Source organism: Anneissia japonica, unplaced genomic scaffold (assembly GCF_011630105.1).
Source record: "Anneissia japonica isolate Jap-2015-1 unplaced genomic scaffold, ASM1163010v1 scaffold3735_len701357_cov177, whole genome shotgun sequence".
Lineage (NCBI taxonomy): Eukaryota > Metazoa > Echinodermata > Crinoidea > Comatulida > Comatulidae > Anneissia > Anneissia japonica.
Genome location: NW_022723891.1, coordinates 322,473 through 348,184, shown reverse-complemented (window position 1 = coordinate 348,184; position 25,712 = coordinate 322,473). Strand labels below are relative to the sequence as shown.

The window sequence follows — 25,712 nt, the reverse complement described above, 5'->3', positions numbered from 1 at the left end:
ACACATCATCATCATCTTTTTTAGCTTGACCACCACAATCTGGCAGCAGAATTCTGCAAATGCTGTCATTTTACTAGTAAAATCGGGCAGGCAAAAAAGTAAGGCGTTGCAGTAATCAATCCTAGATGCAAAGAATGCATGAACGAGACTCCAGCTATAACAATTTATTATATTATTACTATTGTTATACAGTAATATATTTCATTATATTATATTCAAAAAATGATATCCAGTGTTATAATATTTTACTAATTTTAGTCTCCACTCATGCATTTGTAATTCCTCATTTACACAGAATATATATTTAGCTTTTCATCTGTTATAACTTATATGTCTGGAAAAACATGACGACGTATAAAAAAGTCTATAAACAAAAATTCTAAAATAATTGCAATTTATTATGCACGCAGCCATGAAAAAATGAAACAGTTCAACTTCATGTTGATACATATGTACAATATAATAAATATTATATAATATCCGAGTTTTCTATCGTTACATTACAATATATTTAAATTCGTTTAATTAGACTTGTCCTCTAATTTCATTCTAATCTCATTTGCTTCGTTATATGGTTTGTAATTTTTATTCTATGTTTAAATAAACAGATTATAATCAGAGTTGTTTTCAACTCGCAAAGCCATCAATCAGTGGGGGTGCCAGAGATTCTCCAATAGGGGCTCTAAGTTTCCTTACAAGGGCTCAAAATTTCTGAACCTATCTAATGTACAATTATACAGTAGGTGACCACAACTACCTCAATTCTACGATGGTTTGAGCAAATTTTAAGAATAGGCACTTCTATATGCCCCGAAGTTGCAGGACTCTGTGACTGTAAAAATGCTTTTTCAAAGCAGTGTTCCCAACAAAATAAACTGACATTTTTTCCCTGCCTAGGGGGTCTACGGTTCCCCGGCGGTGAGTCCTGTGCCTCATGGACCTCTCCTTCACTAGCATCGCCACTGTTTTCGCTATTTCCAAATTCTTATGTTTAATTAATATTGAGTTATTTACATTTTGAAGACTATTTTTTTTCATTGTAACATTGTTGGTATATTCCCCTCACCTGATCTGTACAGTTTTGAAATTTGATGGCAAAAACACACCCCACACAATCTGGCTAAAAATTATCGAGAAAGACTTGGGTTTCGGATCTTAATGAAATGTCTCCAGACTGGTAGAACAACTGAGGTTATAAAATTGACCCTGCTTATATCTACCGTACAAGTAAAATACAAAATTGCGCAACTATTAACATGTTTAAAATTCTTTACGGAACTACTGTTATTTTTAAATTTATTTCATTACAGAAATAAAACCATTGCTCATCATGGAATATAAATTTACTTAATTTAGTTAATAATTATTATTTAATATACTATAATTATCTAAAATTGTCTCCCACTTAAACCAAAGTTTCTTGTCCAAGTAAATCTCCCCTGTTTTCCGCTGCCATCTTTTCCCACTGTTTCCACTGTATCTCTTCTTTCTTTTTCTTAATTTTCTCTTCATCTGTATCAAATTCAATGGGAGAATAGCTTCCAGAACTAAGTCGATCGTTTCTAATCGTATTATCTCTTTGCTTTGTAAGATCAAGTGGTGATATAGGCGGCGTGAACCAAATCTCGGAATCAACGCTTGCGTAGCTACTTAGGCTTGGCGTGTTATTAACAGGGTGCTCTGTTTGTCTATTGTCCTCTGGTAAGGATTCTACAGTTCTTTTTTTTGGCACCCATACGGGTGAGTTAGTGTTCTCGTCTTTCTGTTTCTGTTCGGCAAATGCCGCCGTGGCAGACCTACGTACTAGTTTTGGGCTTTTCATCTGGCAACCCGGACTATGATCCTTTGATCCGACGGCCGTTTTACGAGACGGTACAAGAAACTGATCATTCTGAACCGTTTGTGCTATGTTACCAACGTATCTTCTCTGCATACTTGGAGATCTCTGTGCAGGAGACGTCTGCATATTAGGGCAGCCGCTATTACCAGATTGAATTTCTGCGTACTTAATTCTACGTGAAGTCCGAGGTGATAATGTCACCGAGTTTTGACGGTCCCGAGTAATCAATGATTCTACAAAAACATTATTATTATGATTTCGCATTCCAAGTTCGGGGGAAGAGCAACCCCGATTCAATCCGCGGGTATTAAGCTGAGGAGAAACTTTAAATTTTCGTTCACTGCCTGCAAGTGAACTCTGCTGGTCATCGTGGCACTTTGAACAATGATTGGCGTTGTCAGACGATTTGAAGATTGGATACGGACCAGCGTATGACAACTCCTCAGGATCTTCAACAATTTTACTTGTTAAATTATTTGATGATGATCGTCCTTGTGAGGGAAACCTTGTTTGAAAAGGATCGAGTTCAGTTGATGATGCTAACGACGTAGACAGTTCGTTATCTTCGTTCAGACTACCGGTGCTAGTAGATTCGAGGTCTGTAGATTCCTTAGAAGTGATGCAAGAAGCTTTGCGATTCAGAAGGTAGTCCAATGCGTCTGGTTCTGTCTCTAGAATGTGATTCAAAACTTCATCTAATAGACTGGCAGGAACCTGCAAAAGGTAAAAAGTGTCATGAGTGTATTTATTGCACTATATAGCAGGGATGGATTGAGGGTGGAGCAATGGCGTATATGCAGGTGAACGGGGGATGTGTGCCCCTCCAAAATTTACTCTCGTTCCCGAAAATCCCTGTCAGTTAAAAATTATCTAAGATCACCCTATTTTGATCATCAAGCCCCCCCACCCCACTTCACCTTTGCACCCCACCATCAGCACCCCCGCTCCAAGACTTCTAGATATGCCATTGGGGCAGGGCCATTTGGGGCTAAGGTGTCCCAATTCCCCCATCATCCCCCACCCCTAGAGAAGAAAAGAAATAAGAGGAGAATGCGGGATTAACTAAAGGAAAGAAAATTTACAAATAATTTACTGAATCCAGAATGAATTTATTTCCTATGATCAGAGAATGCGGGGTTAATGGTTCTCCAAAACAAGCTACATTTTTTTTCTTTAATAAGAGCACTGAGGCTGCAAGTAACAAAATAAATTAAGAACAAATTGAGACTTGGGTAAAATTTAAAATGAGGTTTTTATTTATTTTTTATATAGAAAAACCAACTAATCTTTATCTCTACCTTATGTGCAACGGTGTGACTGTAATACCTTACAGTACAGTAATATGCTACCATACAATAATAATTTTCTATCTTTGTGTGTGTAAAATAAGAACAAAATAAGAACATTTTTAGGAGGTAATTGGTAACAAAATCAGAACACTGAGCCTGGGCAAAATTTTACTGGCTCTTATTAAAAAAGAGTAATTATCAATTTAAATTCCATAGCCCCTATAAAGTGTCTATGGTCAAGCATTCCGAATCCTAATCAAAAGTCTCAAACATTAACCCCTCCCTGCTTGTTGCTTCACACGTTGCATAGCCCCTACCTAGATTTTTCTCTGTCCACCCCTGTATAGTATATCTATGGATTTTAAGAAGGGGGGTGAAACATACATATCTACTTTACCACTTTAAAATCAGGGGTGGCAACGAGGGGCCCATGCTCCCCAACAAGGGGGTCCACACCCCCCTCGTTGGGGGAAGCCTAGCCACCCCCTCCCCACTCCCGGTTGGGGTAAAAAACATTCTCCTACTGAGGAAGAGCTGGCACCACTACTGCAACTCATACGTCGTTCACAACGACCTTGTTGGAAATTCTCCGATGACCTTGTTGAAAATTCCCTTCCCCCAGACACCCCCACTAGCCCCGCCCCTGTTTAAAATGCCTTTTGGAAGCAATATTTTGAAGTGCCACAACTGATAAACCTCATTAATTTTGATTTCTGACCACAATGTATTCCAGGATAAAATGCTGGTTGAAGGATAAAATGTTGTCAACAGTGATTTAAAAATAGTTGATGTAATACTATGTTACTAATTAAAATCTCTGTGCAATTCATTAAGCAATACTGTGAGTTGATCTAGGATTGGTAATGAAGTCAACTGTACAAGGTTTACAGGTAAGACAAAGTGTTTACAATGCCAACTCTTGAGGGCGCTAGTCTACATTAGTGTGAGGCAAATTGTAATGTTCTTCCAAACTTACCATGAATATGTCTTCATGATGATCAACCAGGAGGCTGACCGTTGCGATTACTTCACGACTCTCTTCCCTCTGTTCCATCGCTTCGCCGTGCAGTTCCTGACCAGCTTTTGTTTTCCGTAGAATATTCGGGCCAAATAGGGTACCAAGATTCTGGACGTCCATCTTATTACCAATAACCTAAATAAAGGATTAATTTCAGCACAATTAAACTATTAATCAATCTATCTATCAATCAATCAATCAATTAATCAATCAATTAATCAAAGAAAGATTACATTATTATTATTAAGAATTTGGAATAGGTTGAGAATATTAGCCTGTTTACTTTTGAAAGCTATAGAGAAAGAAGCTGTAGATACAAAAAGGTGGTCTAGTAGTTAAGACACCAGGCAAGTTATCTGAAGGTTGTGGGTTCGATTCCCAACTGAATCACTTGCATGGTTTTTTCGCGAGTATTTGGCAACCTACTGAGCATTCAGTACGAAAACATGTCAGGTAAGGGCATTATCATTCCTATTTAAATCTCACAAATGCAAACACCATTGTAAATACATAATTGATAGTCATTTTGTCGGGAATTAGAATTGATGTTGTTTTAAAATTTTTATTTTTACGAACTATTTTTATTAATGTATTGATATGATTCGCTCTGCCTCACGCGGAGTCAGTGAATTTGTTGCGTTGCGTGTCCATGTTATGCGGTTTATGCGCATCTTGTTTGAAACAAGGCAGTTGATTGACGGCTTTGATTGAGATGAGACATGCTGTGATTCTGTCTTTGTTAAGACCTGATTGAAGAAGCTCATCAAAGTCATGAAATTCTGAACTGTTGATAGCCTATGGTATGTTTTGTATTTTGAAGTATTTATTAAGAATGATGTTAGTCATGTTTAAAGTTAGTTTTAATTCTATTGCTGTAGTTTTATGATATGTGATGTCTCGCACGTAGCCTAGAATTATTCTTGCGTCGTTTGGTGCGAGTCATATAGCAGCGATGTAGGCTGTAAGTAACCTTGCTGTGACAGCATTAACTACTGTTGTTGAATTAATGTAATGTTAATTTAAATATTAAGACTGTATTTGTGTCTTACACAACAAGTTTATATATGATGTTATTGTTGTTAAATAAATTTTTTTTTAAAGACCAGAATACAGTTAATGATGTTTAACTCATTAGCTTTAAGATTCTTGGTCAGCTTGTAGTTTGTTGTTTGACAGACGAACAATCCATTCGTGCTGGCCATATTTTTCGTAGCGTAGAAGTTTTGTTTATAGTACACTAGAGGGCGTTCTAATGTAAATAAAGATGCTGGCGCCCACGATAGACGATGATTATTTCGTAGACGATTATGATTTAGTAGAAATAATACGATAACTTCTGTTTAGAACTATAATCTTTTAAGACTTTGTTTATGATATTTTATTAGTGATATTATATTGCATTTCTATGACAAAGGTAATCTGTACGTAGTAAGTTTAGATTATCAAGAGATTGAATACATTATAAGTTTGTGAATATTCATTTGCCAGGTTGTGCCTATAATATAAAAGAGATACAGTTGTGATTATACTTTACTACGTTACCAATGAGAGTGCATTGCAGGTATTGTTATTATTCTATAAATTTTATGTGTATGATTATGATTATGCTGAGGTTTAGAGTATTGTATATGAGATTATTATGGTTATGAATAAAATAGTGTGGTTTTCTAGGTTGATTGAGGTCGAGATGTATTTCGTTGATGTATTAATTTATGAGAAATTAATGATTATACTCTGATGTTAAATTGAAGTTATGCTGCTACAAATTGAGTATCTATTGAGATTAGATTTGGTATACTTCAAACCATGAGATGTATACTAGACGAATTGGGTTATGAGGGTATACTTTGGCATGTAGGAAACATTGAGAAACTATCATAGTGGTTTAGTTCAATTTATTGATGCGATACTTGATTGAGGATTGTTTAACCATGTGTAATTATTATTATCGTTATTTAACCTATTTTTTTAGTGTTAGTATTCACACTATATTTCTCTGAATGTTGTTTCAGGGGTTTCTTTCTGTTTCTCATTCGTTTTCATACGAATAATTGTTGTCGTTCAATAAATAAACGTTTAAAACACGTATACAGTGCTGTCTTAGCTCACTCCTTTGACGTCTTGTGACCCATGACAATTTAAATAACATTATTCAATTCTATTCTATACTAATATAGATCTTAAATAGAAAACAAAATTATATCATATTTGGGTTTGCTTTTTACACTTCGAGTCTATAATTTGGCTGGTGTTGCATTTTTTTGTTTAAACTTGTTTTATTCATTTTGAATTCTATTGCTTATTGGCATTTGACTTTCTATCGCCTCTGATCAAGTCAAGCCCAATAATCTTTTTCATTCTGATTTAATAAGGTTTATAACCGAAAGATCTTTAATCAACTCAATTCTATTACCGAAATACTGAAAATTGTTGATGCTGGTTCCTAAATAAAGGTCTATCACCAACAGATCCTGTTGAATCTGATGAATTTTAATGACTATTTAGCAAAAACTATAATTTTTTTTACATAATAATTTGCAACACCTTTTATAATACCTCTTCTCCATTTTCATTGATTATATCCTCAGCATTGTCAGCAACCTTCCGTAGGAACTTCAAGAGGGCGAATAATGTGTCTCGATTAGCGGTTGGAAGTAAATAAACCAACCATTGTAAGATTTGTAGCTGTTTTTCCTGGTCACTGACTCCTGAAAATAAAATAGATTTTGCATTTATCTTAAGAATTAGTCAAAAAATGCACAGAAAGATATATGGTATTAGAAGAAGTTCAAAGCCAGTTCATGTTGTATTTTTAGTTGAACTGATTGTCAGCTGTCCAACAATAAGTTTTCAAAATTGCAAAAGGTATTGTAGAGGTAGAAATCTCTGGACTGAAGTACGTTCGTAGAGATTTGTGATAATTATGCCATTATCTGTTGTGGACAGATGAACAAGTGTAGCTAGTATCGGTTTACCGGGACTCTTAGGTGAGAAACAAGTTACTAGTTCACCCCCTCAAGCACTTTGAAAATATGGTACAAAGCGCTATATAAATCCAACCACATTACATTAAAATTATGAATGCAGTTCTGACTTCAAGGTACAGATGGTGAAGTGCAGTTGTAAATCAAAACATTCAATTCAATCTATTCCACGAAACTTTAAGCCACCGGCCCTTTTGTATACACAAATATCATGAATAATAGTGAGTATATTGCAGAGAATTAACCAGTGTTGTAAAATGCTATCAATCTCATTTCTCCTGTTTGTGTTACTAAAATAAACTTTGCTTGTGTTGGAAACAAATGATAATATCTTCGATAATACCTTGGAGTCTTAAATCATGATATGTAATGTTCATGTTATGATTTCAAAAACATTCTATAATGCAACAGTAAGAAACAGTAGAATGGGATAACCTGGATTGAAGATAATGAATCAAAATTGAACTTAAACTTTCCCTCCTCTGTCTGGGTGTTCTCCTGGTTTTTGCTTATTACCTTAACACTTACAATGCTCCTTCCACGGTTTTCTCGCATTTTGATGTAGGTTTTGCTTTTTTACGATTTTTCAATATTCCTTCAATTTTGTATGCTATTTTCTGTATTTTTGTTGTCATTTTTCTGCTGTTAATATTTTACCTTTGTGAATCCATACGCAATTCAGTCTTGTTGCTGCTATGTATATTATATTAAGTTTATTGACTAAATATACCTCAAAATAATAACAATAGATGAATCTATTGGCAATAGCACGGTATAAATAATTATAGACAGACAGATAGATAGATAGATAGATAGATAGATAGATAGATAGATAGATAGACAGTTGTACAAAGTACTTTATATTTTGTATATATTGTATTACCTTATTTTAGATTAAATATGAAATATATCAATAATACTATAGATAGATTTAAATATTATTATATATTAATTATATTTGTTTTTTTTAACTTGTAATGGAAATAAGCATCTACTCCACACAATGCAATACCTTATAAACTTTTCATACACTAATAAAATTAAATGTAAAAAAAAAAAAAAAAAATAGATTTTCATTCGCCTACTTACGTCCAGCAGCAACAAATACTGTGTAAAGGTCTCGAGTCAGAAGAGGTTCGGGTATATCACGAAAGAACTCTTTCAAGAGGGCGCCAACATCATGCACTGAATGCGTTTCGTTCAGCCAAATTTCTGTTCCACTATCATATGCTTCTCTAAGCTGAAAAGTATTAGATATATAAAAAAGTTAAATACAATCATACAAAAAAGATTTTTGTAAGTTTTACAAGTTGTTTGTTTCATATTCTATTTTCCCTCAATGATATTTTCTATTTTAATTTCACAAATGCAACAGTCTTGTAGAAAACAGGCCCCTGAAATGTATCAACACTGACACTATAAACCCTGTCTCTTATACACATCTTTTCCCAAACAAAAGCCCAGGGTATGACTTTTACAAATATTCTCAAGAAAAAACATCAATATGGACTTGGATTAAAAACACAGTGGTGAAGAATTGCCATTCGATTGAAAACGAGATTCCCCAGGTATAGGTCCACCCCCAAAAATTAGCCCAATTTTGGGTTCGAGGAGGTGGAATTATACAAGAAGAACTACAGTATATATATAAAAAAACTATTTCAAGTTGCATTACATTCTTGTCGTAATAAATAAATGTTCAAAATAATGTAGTAGAAAATGGACTTTAATCTTATCAGGAAAACCTTGTTCATAAGCCTAAAGGGTGAGTGACCTGCATACAGTAAATGACAGACATATACTAAAGTGGATCTGAACTTTATGTGATCTAAACACCTAAGTGATCGACAAGGTAGTAGCGACAACAGCTGTGTCATCTCCTCAGATAATGACATTAGCACTAAATACAAAACTTCACTTCAGAAGACATCACACACTTGGATAACCATCAAACGAACCGGTAACAAGGATGGAAATAGATGCAATCAGCGACCCCGAACTAGTAGTTGTTACGTGCTGTTCATTTGGTGTAACTCACAGAGCAATCAGTATAAAATTATAATGAGAATGTTATGATTTGAAACAACGCACTAATGATAATGTGCGAAATATAGCAAGAACAGGCAGGAGGCCAAATCTTCAATCGTATACTCAATATAGCATAATTTGTGCACATCAAGCTCTAGAATTCACATAGTCCTCTGTGAGTCAAAGCTAGCATAGAGAATTGTTCTTTCCTACCCCCCCCCCTTTTCCCTGTAAGGCTGTTGTATGAACATTAGGCCGTCTAGTCTAGCGCCCTCTGTATACGGCTATGACGATATAGTCTATGACCCGTAAGGTCAGATTAAGCATGTTGTTATGAGGGGTGACATGTTTGATGTACCGTTGTATGTTATGTTGTTGCCGAAGTTATATAGTTGAATTAAAAATAATACTGTTGTTGCAGAACAGCGTCGAGTCCGATTATTTACTTTGGGATAACCTCCCTTACATTCCCCACAAAAAGAAGAAAAACCATCAGGCAGAAAAATATGTTATGTATTTTCTACATATTAGTAGACTATCTACCTATAAAATCGATTAAATAATCATCTGAACCTCTAAATTGTCATATTTTTTGGGGCTTCGCCCTTGGCCCATTTTTGAGACATTTTTAACAACACCCGATCACACCCACTTCAGCATATTGCCACCCTAAAATTTTACCTTGCCCCTCACTTGTCTCCCCCACCCCCAGATTTCAGACGCTGGCGCTGCCACTGTGTGTTCCCTTGCATTGAAGATTAGTTTAGTGTCTTCCGGAATCGCAGGATCAGCGGTCCCAAGTCTCCTGCAAGTTGCGAGAGCATTCCGGAAATCCGGGACGGCCTCCCACTCCCGAAAGCAAGCAAGAATAACCGAAAATATAACCCATCTTCCACAGATTTATAATAGTTGTATGTTTTTACTGCTTTATTATCAATTGTCTCAAAAGGTCAGTGTCGATAAGTCTCACTATAGTAAAATAAAATCAAAAGAAAGCTCATTTAACCAGATATTCTGGAAGCAACCTCTTCAAACTTTGGACCCCTGCAGTAGTCTCCTGGAAATCAACCTCACTCTCTCAAGATCTCCCACAATTAAGCAAAAACATCTGGAGACTAACTCATCTTCCGCAATGTTCAAGATGTATGCAAATTTTTACTGTTGTATTATTAATTAAATGTGAAATGGCGTAGGTATCACCACACAGAGCAAAATGCAATTAAATGAGTTTCAAGTAAAAACTCATTTAAAGCAGATCTTCCCATTGTCTTCTCCCAACTTGGGATTTAACAAATCAGAGTACACACATAGTGTTTGTTGATGTTTAATGTAAATGGGGTATATGAAAATCTTTTACCTGTCTGGTCCGCTTCTTGGATCCCCCGACTCGGAATATCCCAACCGTCCTCATTGCATACTTCTCCAGATGTCTGATACAGCTCATAACAACTTGCGGAACCTGCGGTTCACGTGGATTGAGGCTCTTGCGTCGCTCCCGTCTATGAGTAACGCTGCCAGCTGTTGATAATGACAGTGCATCCAAAAGCGATGTTTTGTCGGCATTAGGAGTGAAGTTTACACCCTTGAGGGATAATGAAAATTTATTAATTATTATTTTGATAATTTTTAGATACATGGCTAATTTAGCCAAGTTGCTTTAGTAATATTTATTACAACGGCAGCAACAGCAAATGCTCATGTCAATGTTAATTATTACAAAATGTATCAACACTGACACTATAAACCAAGGGCAGTAATTATTTGTGACTAATCGCAAAGAATCGATGCGATCTTTGTCAAACTTGTTTTATATTCTCCATCAAATGACATCAGCATTAATAAGTATTGTTAGCTTACTGGAGAATGAAAAATAGCACCATTTAATGAAGCAAATTTTTAGATTACTCTAATGGCGCCCTCAGTAAACTCATGTGATTACACCGTAGATGTTACTAAATGTGGAGTGCACCGTAGATGTTACTAAATGTGGAATGCACACAAATTAAAAGTATATGTATCCTACCTTTGGAGCATTCTTTAGCTGACGAGGTTTTGGTCTGACTGCGTTAGAGTGTGCGAGGTCCAAGCTCTCACGTCGTTCTCTCATACGTGAAGATCGGTATTTTCGCAATTGTTCATCGTGCGAAATACATTTTTCTAATGGGATCCCAAACATTAATCCGGAAAGAGCATCTGAAAAAATTGATAGGAAAATTAAGACTCATTATATCATTCCTACGTAAAAAACACAATGGATAACTTATGCAAGTCTGAAGACTTATTTCTATTTCTATCTGGTGGCAACAATCCCACTACGTTGCTGAAGAGTGTATGGTATTGTCTAACAGGCACACAGGGCATATTTCACCCAGGGCCAATAGCTAATCTAAAGATAGATTGCAATTACAACTTGAATTTCAGTGCTCTAGAATGCAGTGGAAGGAACAGAACCGGTGAATATAAGTGATTTCAAGATCGATCCACAGTTCAGAACACACGGTAGATACCAACAGTGCAGCCGACTTGATCTTTCCTGGTCCGAGTTCAAACAATAATTTGGAGATAATGGTAACCAATCATCTCAATGCTGATAGTAATTGTTATTGTCATGATGGAATAATAAACAATAACTGGATTTGCGTCAGGAGAAACATGTATAGGTGTAATTTTGCCCTACCTGACGTGGAAATGTACCGAATACTCAGTACATTTGAAAACAACTGCAAAGAAAATCGCAAGTTGTTCTCTTGTGGGACTCGAACCCATGATCTCCAGATCACTAGCATGGCATCATACCTCTAGACCATCATCTCAATGATATTATCATCAATAATTATTACATTATATTATTTGTTACTACTTTTCATTCAAAAATAACATTGTTATTCTATACCTTTCCCATCTTTGCTGGCTTCTTTAAGTTTCAACGTATCAATTAAATTTGTGTTCTTCTGTCTGCTTCGCAAAATACTGCCCCCTTTCTTTGGCCTTTTGAGTGCTGGATCTGTTGAGCAAAGAAAACAACCAAACCTTGTTTACAGAATCTTCAGATAATAAGAACTATTATTAAATACATGATTCAACATTTTAAAAATAGTGAACGACTGCCAATGTTCTCCAAATTGACCGGTCACTCAAAACATATTGAAGCATTTGAAGAATACAAATTGCCTACTATTTATAGACAGACACTTAAGTTCCTGACAAAAGTCAATTTATATATAATTTGGACAAGGAATCAAATAAAAACAGATCAGTTGTTTACTTGTAACCAGTACTCTATAAAAAAATAGACAATTCTAGAATAGATGCAAAGCTTAATTCCTATAAGTCCCTAGCTCTTTATAAAATACTAGTTTTTAAATGACAGAAATTGGGTGGGTGGTTTTGTTTGGTCCGATTTGGATTTGTAGTGAATAATTAATTATCTTTGAAAAACTTTCTCAAGAAAAGAATTTCAGAGATTAATTGCTTTTGTGTCAAAATGAATCTAGTGTGGGAAAATGAGATTGTAAGCTTAAAATAATGACCACAAGTTCAAACAAATTTCAAGTTCGATGAAAATTGTACAATTACAATTAAAGGACTCTATATCTAGTACAGTAACAAAATTCAAGGGAATAAAATATGGTTTGTGCTTAAAACCTGTGTTAACAGAGACGCTCATTCCCGATTTTCTTGTTAGAATTATCATGTAATTGCACACACAGGGACCATTTTGTAAAATGCTTTCCAGTAAAAGAATAAACAAATGAATAAAAATAGCAAATTCAGCACTTTATTTATATAATAAAAATCATAGGAAGTCTGAAAATAAAAGAAGCAAAATCAGGAATATACTGGATTCATTCTGCATATTAATCTCTTTCATTTTATATTGATATCTTTTAATTAATCATATCAAACTAAGAAATCACCACAGAAACATATTCAGATTTTAATGCAAATTACTATCCAAAATCCAATAGTTTTTTTTTTCAATTAACAATTTTTTTCATCATTTGTATCAAATACAAAGTTGCCATGGAAACATGGCATTGAAGATTTACAGTATGTTAATTGCTTTTCAAACTCCTTGGTTTAGATTAATTCAAAGCTACATGGTAATATATTATCTACCATAGAAACTGATAAAGTAAATCGTATTACATTTATGATACTCTGTGTCGGATTTAAGAGGAGGGGGGTCTGGGGACCCCTAAATTTGTGAAAAATGCCCAAACTGCTGGCATCACCAATAGATGGCATGCCTCAGTAAAATAATCATTGTGAAGTCCTGTATATATTGACCTATGAAATACAGTATCATTAATTTACAAAAACTTAATTAAATTCATATTTGTAGCACTTTTGTAGGTCAATTTAACAAGGTCAGACAAGTGTGCACAAAATAAAAAGCAAAATTTTAACCTTTGATATTTTGAAAGTTCAGTATGTTTATTTTGAATAATATTTAGTGAGGATTAAACCAGTTTACAACTCAAGGGATCTGATTATTAGGGGCTTTTAGTTACAAATTCTTATGATAATTAGAGACAAACTTGAATGTTAAATGCTAAATGTCTCTCTGAGTTTAGGCGAGACTTTTATATACCTTGTTTACCAAACCCTCCGACTGCTAATAAAGGTGATTTCGAATAAAGATAACATTTTATTTTTGAACAGTTACCACACCTGCCATGAAAAATTTAATTAATACATTTTATTTTCTCCTCTGTCTAGATGCTTTTAGCAGAACCAATTTGCTAAATAAGAAAATTATTAATAATATATTTTTTTCTGCCCTGTGACAATCTTTAAAAGAATAAGTTCGCTATACAAGGTCTCGCCTTAGGCCCTATAAAAAAATATTATTAGTTTATCACCCTATCTGGGCAGGAAAAATGATGAGGGAGGGAGGTTTTTTTTATTTTTTTTTATTTTGCTAAAGCCAAATATCACCCTTGGGTTGTTTGCTGGTGCATTGATATTCAAAGTAAAACATGATTTTGATAATGCAAACAATATCTACTAACTATTTAATAAAATAAATGAAAAAAATAAATAAAAGAAATTAAAAAATATTCAAAAAAAATTTTTTCAAAAAAAAAAATTTTTTTTCCAGTACCATAAAAGACATGCGCGCGAGAATGATAAACTAATATTTTTTTTTATTGGGCCTTATGAAGTAGTCTGATAAACTCAGTCCTACAGCTTTACTGCAGCATCCCATCATGCCATACTGCTTTAGGTAGCCACAAGAAAGTCTCATTCAAAGAGGGGTTAGGTGGATCAAAACATGTGGGTAATTCTCGGCTCTTCTTAAAGGGTGTTGTGAGCTCAACTACACAATGATATCCAAAGAGAATCGAAGACCCCCCAGAAGTTTTGTCTATGGGTGATGGAGGGTGATAAACATTATGAGGGTTATCATAAAAAATAATAATCACAGCCTTCAAACAATCCTGTATTTGAAAATTGTTCTGACATTCTGTATTTACTTTTGGGAGAATTCATTTATTAGGTTTCCTTAAGTTGTTTGGGAATTTGTTTAGTTTTAATTGTTTAGCATGTTTAATGCCTTCATTCTCAATTATCAATACCGCTGGGAGTTAGTGATTCCCATGGGGAAAGAAGACAGCAAATCAAAGCCGGAAAAATTTAAAAGTATGACGTAATAGGCAGCCAAACTGGGAAAACTTATATATGGAAAGAAAAACACAAGGATTATCGTTACTATGTACTTATGCATGAAACTAGGCCACGTTTCCAGATCCCACATCCCATAAAACACAGACATCATTTCTAGCATTGCTACAAAATGCAAACAACCCAATAGATTAACCAATGATTAGGATTAAGCTTGGAAATCCAGTATCATATTAAAAAAAGTTTACAGAAGAGTATAAAGTATTTTTAAGCCATCACATAATAATCTTTCTTAATGTTAAAAGTGCTACACTAATGTGAAAATAGAACATTTAGCTGAAAAAAATGGGTTCATAAAATAACAATAACAAAATAGAAACAATTGTTGTAAACTAATATAAGCAATAACAATCCAAAATTCAGAGCAATGCCGGGAGGGGACCACTCAGAGGATATGCTTCTCCCAAATAAAAATAAAACAATAATAACAATAATAATCTCAAAGTATTTCCATAAGAAGTAGGAAAATTATCTGTTTATTAAACCTAAAACGACTAAAGAACTTCATATATTTAAACCTAGAATGAACAAAGATATCGGCAACACAGTCTACTTATTTATGACAAGGGCGGACATAAATCTCAATGAACGATACATAATACGAGACATTTATCACAGACTTGCAATACGATTATTTACTGTATTTGTGCGTAAGTTTTAAATGTCGCAGATTTTTCGCAGTACAAAGGACATGATTAATTTCCCGGCTACTGTGTTGCGAGTGGTTTACACGACGATTCATCACATAGTCTCAGAGGCTAGAAAAATGGTTTGCAATGCTGCCCTCGTTTGTAAAGTGCTTTAATTGCCGACAGCAAACTGTCCAGGGAAATCATGACAATACATATAACATGACAGTACTAGCTCCCCAAAATTATCAATTTATGTTACAAGCTGTTAATGGATACATACAATAATTACAGAGCTACGATACTAATGAAGTACTCACTACATATGACATTTTATACCTGGTAATAATAAGTATAAATAAATATTAAAAAACATACTAAGAATAACAAACAATTTCAATTATATTCTACACCTTAAGCACACATGGGTAGGGATCTGCAACTATCATAAATCTATATTTTAATTATTATTATTATTATTATTATTATTATTATTATTATTATTATTATTATTATGTTATTTATATTGATATTGTGTATTATTATTATTATCATTATTATTGGTACATTAAACTGACACACGCACACACACATATATCCAATATTGATATTAACATTAATGGTGACACCAGTAGGGATTCGGAGTGAGGGTACAAACCCACTATTGGGACTATCCTTCGGGGAAGAGGCAAATTATTAGTGCCATCTCTGGGTTCTAGAGGTCCCTATTCTTAAAATTTGCTCACTTAGCCTCAAACCATAATGAAAATGAGGTGGGTATGGACCCCCTTTGCAGATTTATCTAATCTCTGGTACTTCCACTAATCAACATTACAGACAGAAAAGAAAATATTTAAAAGTATTGTTAAGAAATGAGATCAAGAATAATTCTGTACTTTATTATTTTACTCTATTATTGATTTGTATATTTTGAGATGATATAAAACCTTTTGGTCATCAAGAACAAAAAACATTACAAACAACCACATATGGGGAGGGTCGTTTATGATCCCTAACGCACTCATGCTAACATAATTCAGGATTACAGGGAACAGGTTGTCATGATGAAGTTTACATCTCAAGAACTAATGTAATATCGCTGCATGGGTAAAAATGGTATTAAGGCCAACAAGAGAGACGGCAGAGAAAGAATAAAGTGGAGGAAATGAACGGCTCGCGTTGAATGGGATATGATACGTGACACTTTACATGAAATTACTAGCAGAAATCACTGTACAAATAGAAAATACTTTTTTAATGATCATAATCAATTGCAAAGGCACTGTACAAGCAAGGTAAAAGTAAGCCAGAGTTATATTTGTATTTTATTACCGTATTTATTTGAATAACGCCCCGGGGCATTTATTGTTGAGAACCGTTTTGGAGGTGGTGAGGGAGGTGTTTATTTTTTCTGGTGTAAAATGGATACATAAAAACATCCCTTAATTTCACTGTAAATGTGGAACAGGTTGGTAACTCATAATTACAATCAAAATGTGTTATTGCATGATCATAAGAACTTGATACTAACCAGGTTAGAAAAAATGTAATTCTACTGGAGTAATGTGTTGAGAATTATGTTGCTTTCATTAGACTTGTTTAGAGTCATTTAGGGGAAATTAATTCTAAATGAAGCTCTAGATGGGGGCTTTTACTCAAGCGGGGAAGGCATTAATTAAAAATAAGGCTCTAAATTGGGGATTTTACTTAAGGGGGATGGCATTAATTCCAAATAAGGCTCTGGGGATTTTACTCAAGGGGAAGGGCATTAATTCCAAATGAGGCTCTAGATAGGGCTTTTACTCAAGGGAAGAGGCATTAAGACCAATTGAGACTCTAGATGGAGAATTTTACTCAAGGGATGAGGGGTGTTTATTCAAATCTTGGCATTTATCCAGGGAACAGTTTATCCAGATAAATACGTTTTTGTTTAAAGTATTTTTTTCCCTATTTTTTTATTCACCTTGTCATTTTCGCAAGTAGAAATTATGTGGGTTGGTTGAAAATTAAACCAAGATTATTTACTAGCCAAATGAAATTTACTCTTGGGTAAATATTATATTACTTTTTGATTACTACATATTAAAACAAAATAATTTTTTGCATCCATACATTAATCAATTCATTTACTATATTTGTCATCTATTATCATTAAAAACAAAAAACAAACAAAAAAACTACTAGTTGAAAACAATTACAGAGCAAATCACAAAGCTTTAATAATATAAGTAATGAATATTTTAAAACTCATTAATATATTCATTTAATCTGTATTCACTTAATTAATTATATTTTTGTATTTAATTCTTCATTTGATATTATCAATTCCAAAAACTCTGCTAGTTTAAAATAATTATAGAATAATAAAATCATAGATCTTAATTAATTATATTTTTGTATTTAATTCTTCATTTGACATTATCAATTCCAAAAACTCTGCTAGTTTAAAGTAATTATTGAATAATCAAATCATAGATCTTTCTTAATATAATAATTGATGAATGTTTTAAAACCTAATAATATATTCATTTAATCTGTATTCGCTTAATTAATTACATTTATCCAATAAATTACAGAAAATTATTAGCATAAACTGACACGCAAGAGATAATGAGAAGTTGAAATAGAGAGCTGATAACACATTATATTTTCATTGCGGATTTTTTGGGCTCAGTACGGACTCCAAAAGTATGCATTTTTTAAAAGTTTTATAGCGTATGCGGATTTCATAAGTCCGCAATGACGATATAACGTGTTTGATGTAATTAATTTGAAAACAAAGAGCAAGTACTGAGAGGCACTCTCATTTCACTTTTCTACACAAGACTGATGTTTTTGGAAAAACTTAATTCAAATAATATAGAGCATATCAATCAATCAATCAATAAACATCAATGGGACATATCTACATCTCTGTATTCTACCAACTTCTTTAAAGTGATAAAAAGTCATCATGATAAAAAAAAGTTATACAACTCCCTATGAAAATCAGCATGTATCATTTGTGTGGAATCAGTGTAATGAACAGTTTGTGTAATTACAGAACATATGGTATTTATAGTGCACATAAGAACCAACAGTTCCATCTTTGTATCACTTTCATTACATCATGAGGAATATGGGTTCCCCCAAAGCTTACTTCCTTTTGGGAAGGCTAATACACCATTTGCCTCCACTCACCATCAATATTTTCCTTGAAAGATTAAGTAGTGGGAATACATGTCAACATTATACTACAAACAGATGCAATAAATAATATGATTTTTTTTTCTTCTGCCATTTGATACTTGAATGGAAAATTTGAACCATTTTCAAAGCTTTTCCAAGATATAGAATGTAGTAAATCTAAATATTGAAAAAAAAATTTTTTTTTTTTTTTGGTCTGAGTTGGGCATTGCTGGGATATTCGTGTTGTATGACAAGCGAGGAGCAGCTTAATGGATTAAGACTTCATGGACTCCCTGTTGGCAATTATACTGACTGAATTATACACGGTCTGCACGTTAACATACAGTATAAATGACAAAAACGAAGTAACATGTGTATAGGCCAGTGAGTGATAATATAATCTAAGCCTGACAAGTTGGATGTTGCTGCCCTGAGAGATTTGTATTTGTATAATGAGCGAGGGGTAGCTTAAGCCTCCCTGCAATGTCATTAGCAACACTGTCAAAATATACACGGTCTGCATGTTAACATACGGTAATGACAAATACGAAATAACATGAGTATAGGCCAGTGAGTGATAATATATTCATAATCTAAGCCTGACAAGTTGGATGTTGCTACCCTGAGAGATTCGTATTTGTATGATGAGCCAGGGGTAGCTTAAGTCTCCGTGCACTGCCATGGGCAACACTGTCTAAACTATACGCGGTCTGCATGTTAACATGCGGTAATGACAAATACGAAGTAACATGAGTATAGGCCAGTGAGTGATATTATAAGCTTATAGTGCAGAAGAAAATAATGACACTTTATTACAACATGTACTTTCTACAGCTTCCTGCCTTCGGCAAAAATCTTTACCCTTTAGTAGCGAATTAATCATTTCAGATATCAAAGTAAAAATGCTGATGTTTTCATAAGCAATTTATATCCTCTAGATTCTCGAATAATCTGCCGTGCAGATCAGAATAATCAGAAATATCATAGTGTCACGAATCATACTAAATTATTATTTAAATGACCCTATTCTAATCTATGCAGGTGTACTTTAAAATTAATAAATGATATTTTAAAAGGATGTATACTTATTGCAAGATTTAAAAGTAATCGGCGTTTTCACATTTTTTTTCAATTCAGGTGTTACTAGGCAACTTTTAGATTAAATTTATGATAGCATTGTACCTATGACCAAAATAGAATATAGTAAATATAATGCACATTTTATAAAAACCTTTCTGACAAAATCAATGCTGTGTATACTGTGCTTCAGCAAATAGACAATACTCAAAAGTGTCAGATGGGGGCGACTGTAAGCTGTCCAAAAAGAGGCTCTGACAATTTCAGACACCAATGGTGTCTAGGGACAAATTCGGTTGGATCCAGGGGGGCTGAAAGACATGGTGCCTAAAAAAAACCTGTTTTTTAGCACATTAAATTCCCCTTCCCAGTCTCCCCTCCCCACTCCCCCACCCCCCCAAAAAAAGAAAATATTTTCTCATATTTTGGTCCAAGCTCTAGAGCTCAGAAGTGGCAGGACGGGGCTCGACTTCATTTGTCGGACTAGAAAAGGCTTAAATTAAGACCAATTGGCCCCACCTGCTGGCACTATACACCAATCATCTCAGTTTCTATAGCAAGTTACCTTAGGAACAACCAGTGTTCAGAAATACATATTATAATATTTCAGATGACAGTACAAAAGGAAACCAATGAGCATACATTATTTTGTGTTGAATGTTTCTTCTGAGGTTCAATTTCACTGAAAGGCAAATGGGCTAAAAGTTAAACAATCACAGAAAGTCTTCATAGGGCCTAATAAGGGAAAACAAAAGGCTTTTTCGAGGTTGATGCAAACCTAATTTGATCAAGCTTGGATTAATGAAGGTAGCCAGTTGAGAGTATGTTGCATGAATATGATAGAATAGAACATAATTATAGCGCCGGTATCCGCCATATACGGTACTCATGTTTGATACCTGTAGCATTGTGAAGGAATGCTTTCAGCTCTCTCTTGAAGCTTCCAACCTGTGCCATCCTTATGTGGATGGGGAGACTATTTCATACAATTGTGCTGAGGCAACAACAACAGAGCGTCCCCAACCTGGTATTCGATGATATTGCCATGAGCAGTCCAAGACTGGATGATCTAAGTCTTGTTCGTGATGACTGTAATCATTGTTAGTATTTTGTGATCACAATCATTGTTAGTATTTTGTGATCGCAGTCAGCATTAAACACATGTGCCCTCTGAGAGCCTATTCATTCTATATCTAGTAAATATATTCATGAGTGCTCGTGAATTGCTAATTTTTCACACATTGGCAATAAATAATATAACAATAGGTGGATTTACATATAGCGCATACAAATGAGCAATAAAACTCACATTAACATAGCTTAAGCAGTCAGTGCGTAGGTAGTGATGGTGCAATCCCTGTTGGCCTTGACTCAGACCAAGGAAAAATATAATCTTTTTTTTTTGTAATCCTTTAGGCTTAATAAACACACACTTCTCAGTTACAATTTAAATTGCCCAAAGTTTATTTAAACCATGGCTTCTCACCTAGACCCAGCTGGTCTCTATTAGACATTATCACAACCCTTAGCATCCTCACCATCAGACAGCTTAGCCCACTGGATGAACATCCCAGAGCCACTATAACAATGGCTTACAACGAGCAACAATTAGAACACGACCACGGTTTAACTATTATCTCTCGTGTGATGATTTTCTATTTTAAGTATCTGACAGATATATAAATGTACTCAAGTTTATTTTTTTATTAATGTTAAGTACAACCCTTAATGTGTTGCAGTTGTTAAATTTAATGTAAAAGCAAGCTGAGGAAATCATAATGCGATAATAATTGACAAGTTTATAGCAACTAGAACACATTAAAATTGTATTTGACTTAAACATGTGACATGCCTAAATATGGTCATGATGACATCACATCATGATCATATATAAGCACACCATGACAATATACTGTATATGGGCATACAACATTTTTTTTTTTCAAAGAGCTCAAGAAGGAATTGCGTTTCATGTGATGTTTTACCCGACCGATACTGCTAATTCCACCAAATTTTATGAGCGAATGGAACTGAACATTAAGAGACAAAACACACTTTAGAATGTAAACAACGACAGCTGCTGCTACATGCAACACTCATTTACAATGCTGGTGGGATTAAATGGGGGGAGGGGGAGGGAGCATAAGACTCCTGTCAGATAAGCCAACCTCTTGTTGGCCAAGACTCGTCGAGGAAAACCAAAAGGGGAAAATTAAATTTTGGGCATAATATGTGCTCAATGTCTCAGACCTGCTTAAAATAGCCTAAAATTGATCTGAATCGTCAAGGGTTTAGTGCAGGCAAAGTGCGGCCCATAGGTAACATACAGACAGACAGCAATTTCATTGCGGTCTATGATAGCCCTGTGTCACAGTAGCCTGGCTAGCAACCCCTTGTTTTTTAAGGCCCCGACACCAAAAACGTAATATTAAAACTGAGCATAAAGTGGTATGTAAAAGCAGTCCATGGAAATGTCAAAGTTGGGTGCGGCCCTCAGTTTTAAATAAAAAATTCACTTTGGCCCTCCATCGCATTTGTATGCCCCCCCCCCCCTCGGTTTACAGGATACCAACCGGCTTTGCAACTTTATCTTGTTGCAATCAAGGACCTATGTTCAACAGGGTTAGAGCCTATGGACAATAGAGAAAGATATCAGAGCCTCAGTATTGTGCCCCTGGAGGCTTTAGTGTTATTAAATTAGTCATTTTATTATCTTATCAAAATGATTCCACACTTGAGTGAATTTCTTGCTGCTGTTGCTGAGGTTGCAGGTAACAAGCACCCTTCCTCCCCCCCCCCCCCCCCCCCCCCCCCCCCCACCACACTGTCCCCCGACTGATCCTCATTAAACTTAGTAGCACGGTAACATATTTTGTCTGCAGTCAATTAGACATTAACCGCAAAATAGAAAGACAATAAATAATTACCACAAAGTTAATGAACCGCGAACAGTTTCTATATACCGAATTCAATAGTTGGAGTTGTCTTTCCTGTGCAGCTGACATTCCAGTTCTCCTGACTAAATTTGTGAGAAGAGCAAAATCGTTATCATCAACCCTTAATTAGACGCTATATCGGTCAATTTGGAAGGCAATATGATTAATTATAAGCAAGAGACTGGCTGCATAATTTAAATATTTACAGTAGATTGTAAGTGAGGAAGTCTAAAAGATGACAATGTATTTTAGATACGGTAAATGTTTTTCCATATAAATTCTATTTTTAAACATTTTTTGTATATACTTTTACATATCCCATATAATGCTTTGTTAGTATCATGGTATGTACTGGTTTCATAAATATATCTTTAAAACTGTCATTTTTTTTACTTGTATTATAATTTGATCGATTTATTATCTATTCATTTAATATATTTTTATAATTTTAATTATTTCAATCGAACAATCTATCAAAATCATTTAATTTAAATAATAATAACATTATTTTTAAAAAAATATTTGGAAACAAGAAATGGTAAAAGAAAAATTTTTTAAAAACAATTTCTTTATGAAGCGAAATACAACTGTTTAAAGAACAATAATTTGAGGAAGTAACCTTCAAAGTTTATGATTTCGGGCATTTCTCACGCAAAAACCAAATTGTTGTTTTAACATTGAGAATGGGGAAAACAATAGCATAGCATGATGTATAGATATACAAAAGATGGTTCAGTGCAATAAATTAGATTTAAAGAATGTTGACATTCCAGCATGTTTTGACCACTATCTCTGAAACAGGATTTGCGACTATGTGGCTGGTTCTTTGAGAAGATTAAACCGCTGCTCTTGTGTGTAATATGGTCTACGTGCACGTTGAAGAACGTATACACTCTTCGGGAAAAAATAGGAGATTGTCCCCAAGTGTACTTCCCAACTTCACCACTAGAACTAGTCATGAATACAATAATTTTATATTGTGTGACTCTAACATATAGAATCAACTTTCATACACTTCCGAGAGGCATTATGCGTTACGCCACTGACCAAAACGACCCCATCAGAAACAAGTCTTTGGACTTTGTATGCTATTCTTGGTGTAAAAGCTTTCCTACTCCAATTAAAGATTTCTGTCTATATACCGGTACATGTCCACCATGGTTGGCCTATCCAACCATAATAGACCAAACAATGACATAATTGTCCTTGAGCAGAAAATGTAAATTCTATGCCAGGTTACATTATCGACTAACTTGAGATTCATCAGCCTTTTCGTCCGATAATGAGTCTGACGTTAGCAAATAACTCTAAATTAATTGAACAATATTCCGATGGGTCATAATAGATTGATCGATAATCAGATGCAGAAAACCACTTACGGGAAGAATAACGCCACCGAATGATACAATCTTCTCCTAATTTAGAGGTCGTATACTCGGAGGTAGTTCACCTTCAATGAATGTTCAACTATTGAATTTACAATAGATGCATTATCTGCCTTCACAATATGACTGAGTTATGTAAAAGTACAAACTTAATAACATAGGTTTTTTTTAACAGACTGCAAGGGTCTTTATTGATTCTTTTCCTACTGATTCAAGTGCGCATTACAAAATGATACAATTGATGTAGAAGAACACAGGCTGTCAACTGGCAGTTGTCAAGCCACATCCTGCCCTCCAGACAACTTAATCCAGCATGTGTAAAAAAACACAACAGTTCAGTGTATTTGGCAATGTCAAATACTGTACTAAAAAATAGCAATGTACATAAACTTTAGAAATGATGTTAAAATTAAATGTAGAGGACAGTAGCAGATTTAGAGTTGGTAGAATTGACGTTTGCCCTCTTTGCTCGTTTCCATTCTTGCCAGTAGTTAAAAAAGCTTGAACCCTAAAAGTGAATTACTTTAACATATGTGGTCTATGTTAAATGAATCAATTAAAATTCTATATTTTTATTTGTTACTTTTCCATTGTTATATTAGCTTTCAATTCAAAATTTACTAGCAGAGTAACAGAAAGATAAAAAGTATTTAAGTTCAAGAAAAATTTATTATTATTTTTGCATCATTAAAAAGTTAATCTTCCTAATCTTAAATGAGCAAATCAGTGTTGCAATTTGATTTTTTTTTATGGTTCTAGACCAGTAAAAAAGATACTTCCAACCAAGTACAATACAAAGTCAACTGACTTTGATAAAAAAAAATAAAAAAAATGGGGGAAAATAATAATGTACACATTTTGTAAAAAAAAAACATATATAAAAAATAAAATGTATATGAACAAGCATATTTTTAGCCTCAAATGACATGGCCAATATTGGACGTTAACAGTGAAACATTATCGTAATTTTACTTAACCTTTATCTAAATTACCTAATACCTAAAACCTAATTTTCCTATTTATGCAGATTTTATTTGCAAGTAACATTATGGCCTGCTGTATATACAGTACTATACAGATCTAGTTTCAAAAAGAAGTCCAATTTAAATGCTATTAATGAAACAGAATCATACTAAATGCATGTAACTGTAAATTGCATTGGTTAATGTCAAAAGATTAAAACTATCAAATCAACTTTAATCATTATCAATGTTCTTTTCAACCTTTTCTGTAAAAGAAACCCACTTTTTTGAGCAGTAAAATTACTATTTATTTCTTGAACTATGCTGTTGTGAATAAATCACTTAAAAGTGAAATTTATAAGTAATGTTCAAAAAAGTGGAGTTATATGGTCATAAACACCAAAACACACTTCCTTGTATAACATGACCACTGGGCTTATATTATAGTAAGTCCCTTAAAACTATTACATTACAATTTTTTTTAAATAAAAACATATTTTATAAGAACTCAGAGGCTGAAGTGGCTGTTAAAAAGAACAAAATAAGAACAAATTGAGGCTGAGGTAAAATGTCAAATGAGGTTTTTTTTTTTAAAAAAACAGTAAAACCAACAAGTCAAGCTAGTCACATACAGTAAAGTATTACTATTAAAGTTAAAAAAAGGTATACTGTAAAATTCTTTTGGTCTTATCTGTGCATTCAGTGTAA

The 25,712-nt window shown here is 34.1% G+C and overlaps 1 protein-coding gene across 3 annotated transcripts in view; it reads right to left on the bottom strand.

Annotated features, from left to right (window-relative positions):
• Nucleotides 1-377: 377 nt before the first annotated feature.
• The window catches only part of LOC117112404 (rho GTPase-activating protein 6-like), a 67,563-nt gene continuing 42,228 nt past the window's right edge, over nt 378-25,712 (bottom strand). For 2 of the 3 annotated variants that reach the window (XM_033255479.1, XM_033255480.1), the window contains exons 3-9: nt 12,053-12,163; nt 11,183-11,352; nt 10,517-10,741; nt 8,221-8,371; nt 6,704-6,855; nt 4,106-4,282; nt 378-2,554 (exon numbers count right to left, since the gene is read on the bottom strand). In XM_033255479.1, coding sequence (XP_033111370.1) covers nt 1,406-2,554; nt 4,106-4,282; nt 6,704-6,855; nt 8,221-8,371; nt 10,517-10,741; nt 11,183-11,352; nt 12,053-12,163 — 2,135 coding nt within the window. In that variant the 3' untranslated portion in view covers nt 378-1,405. Of the gene's footprint in view, nt 2,555-4,105; nt 4,283-6,703; nt 6,856-8,220; nt 8,372-10,516; nt 10,742-11,182; nt 11,353-12,052; nt 12,164-20,620; nt 20,712-25,712 lie in introns of those variants that run through there. The other variant, XM_033255481.1, reaches the window with a different exon arrangement.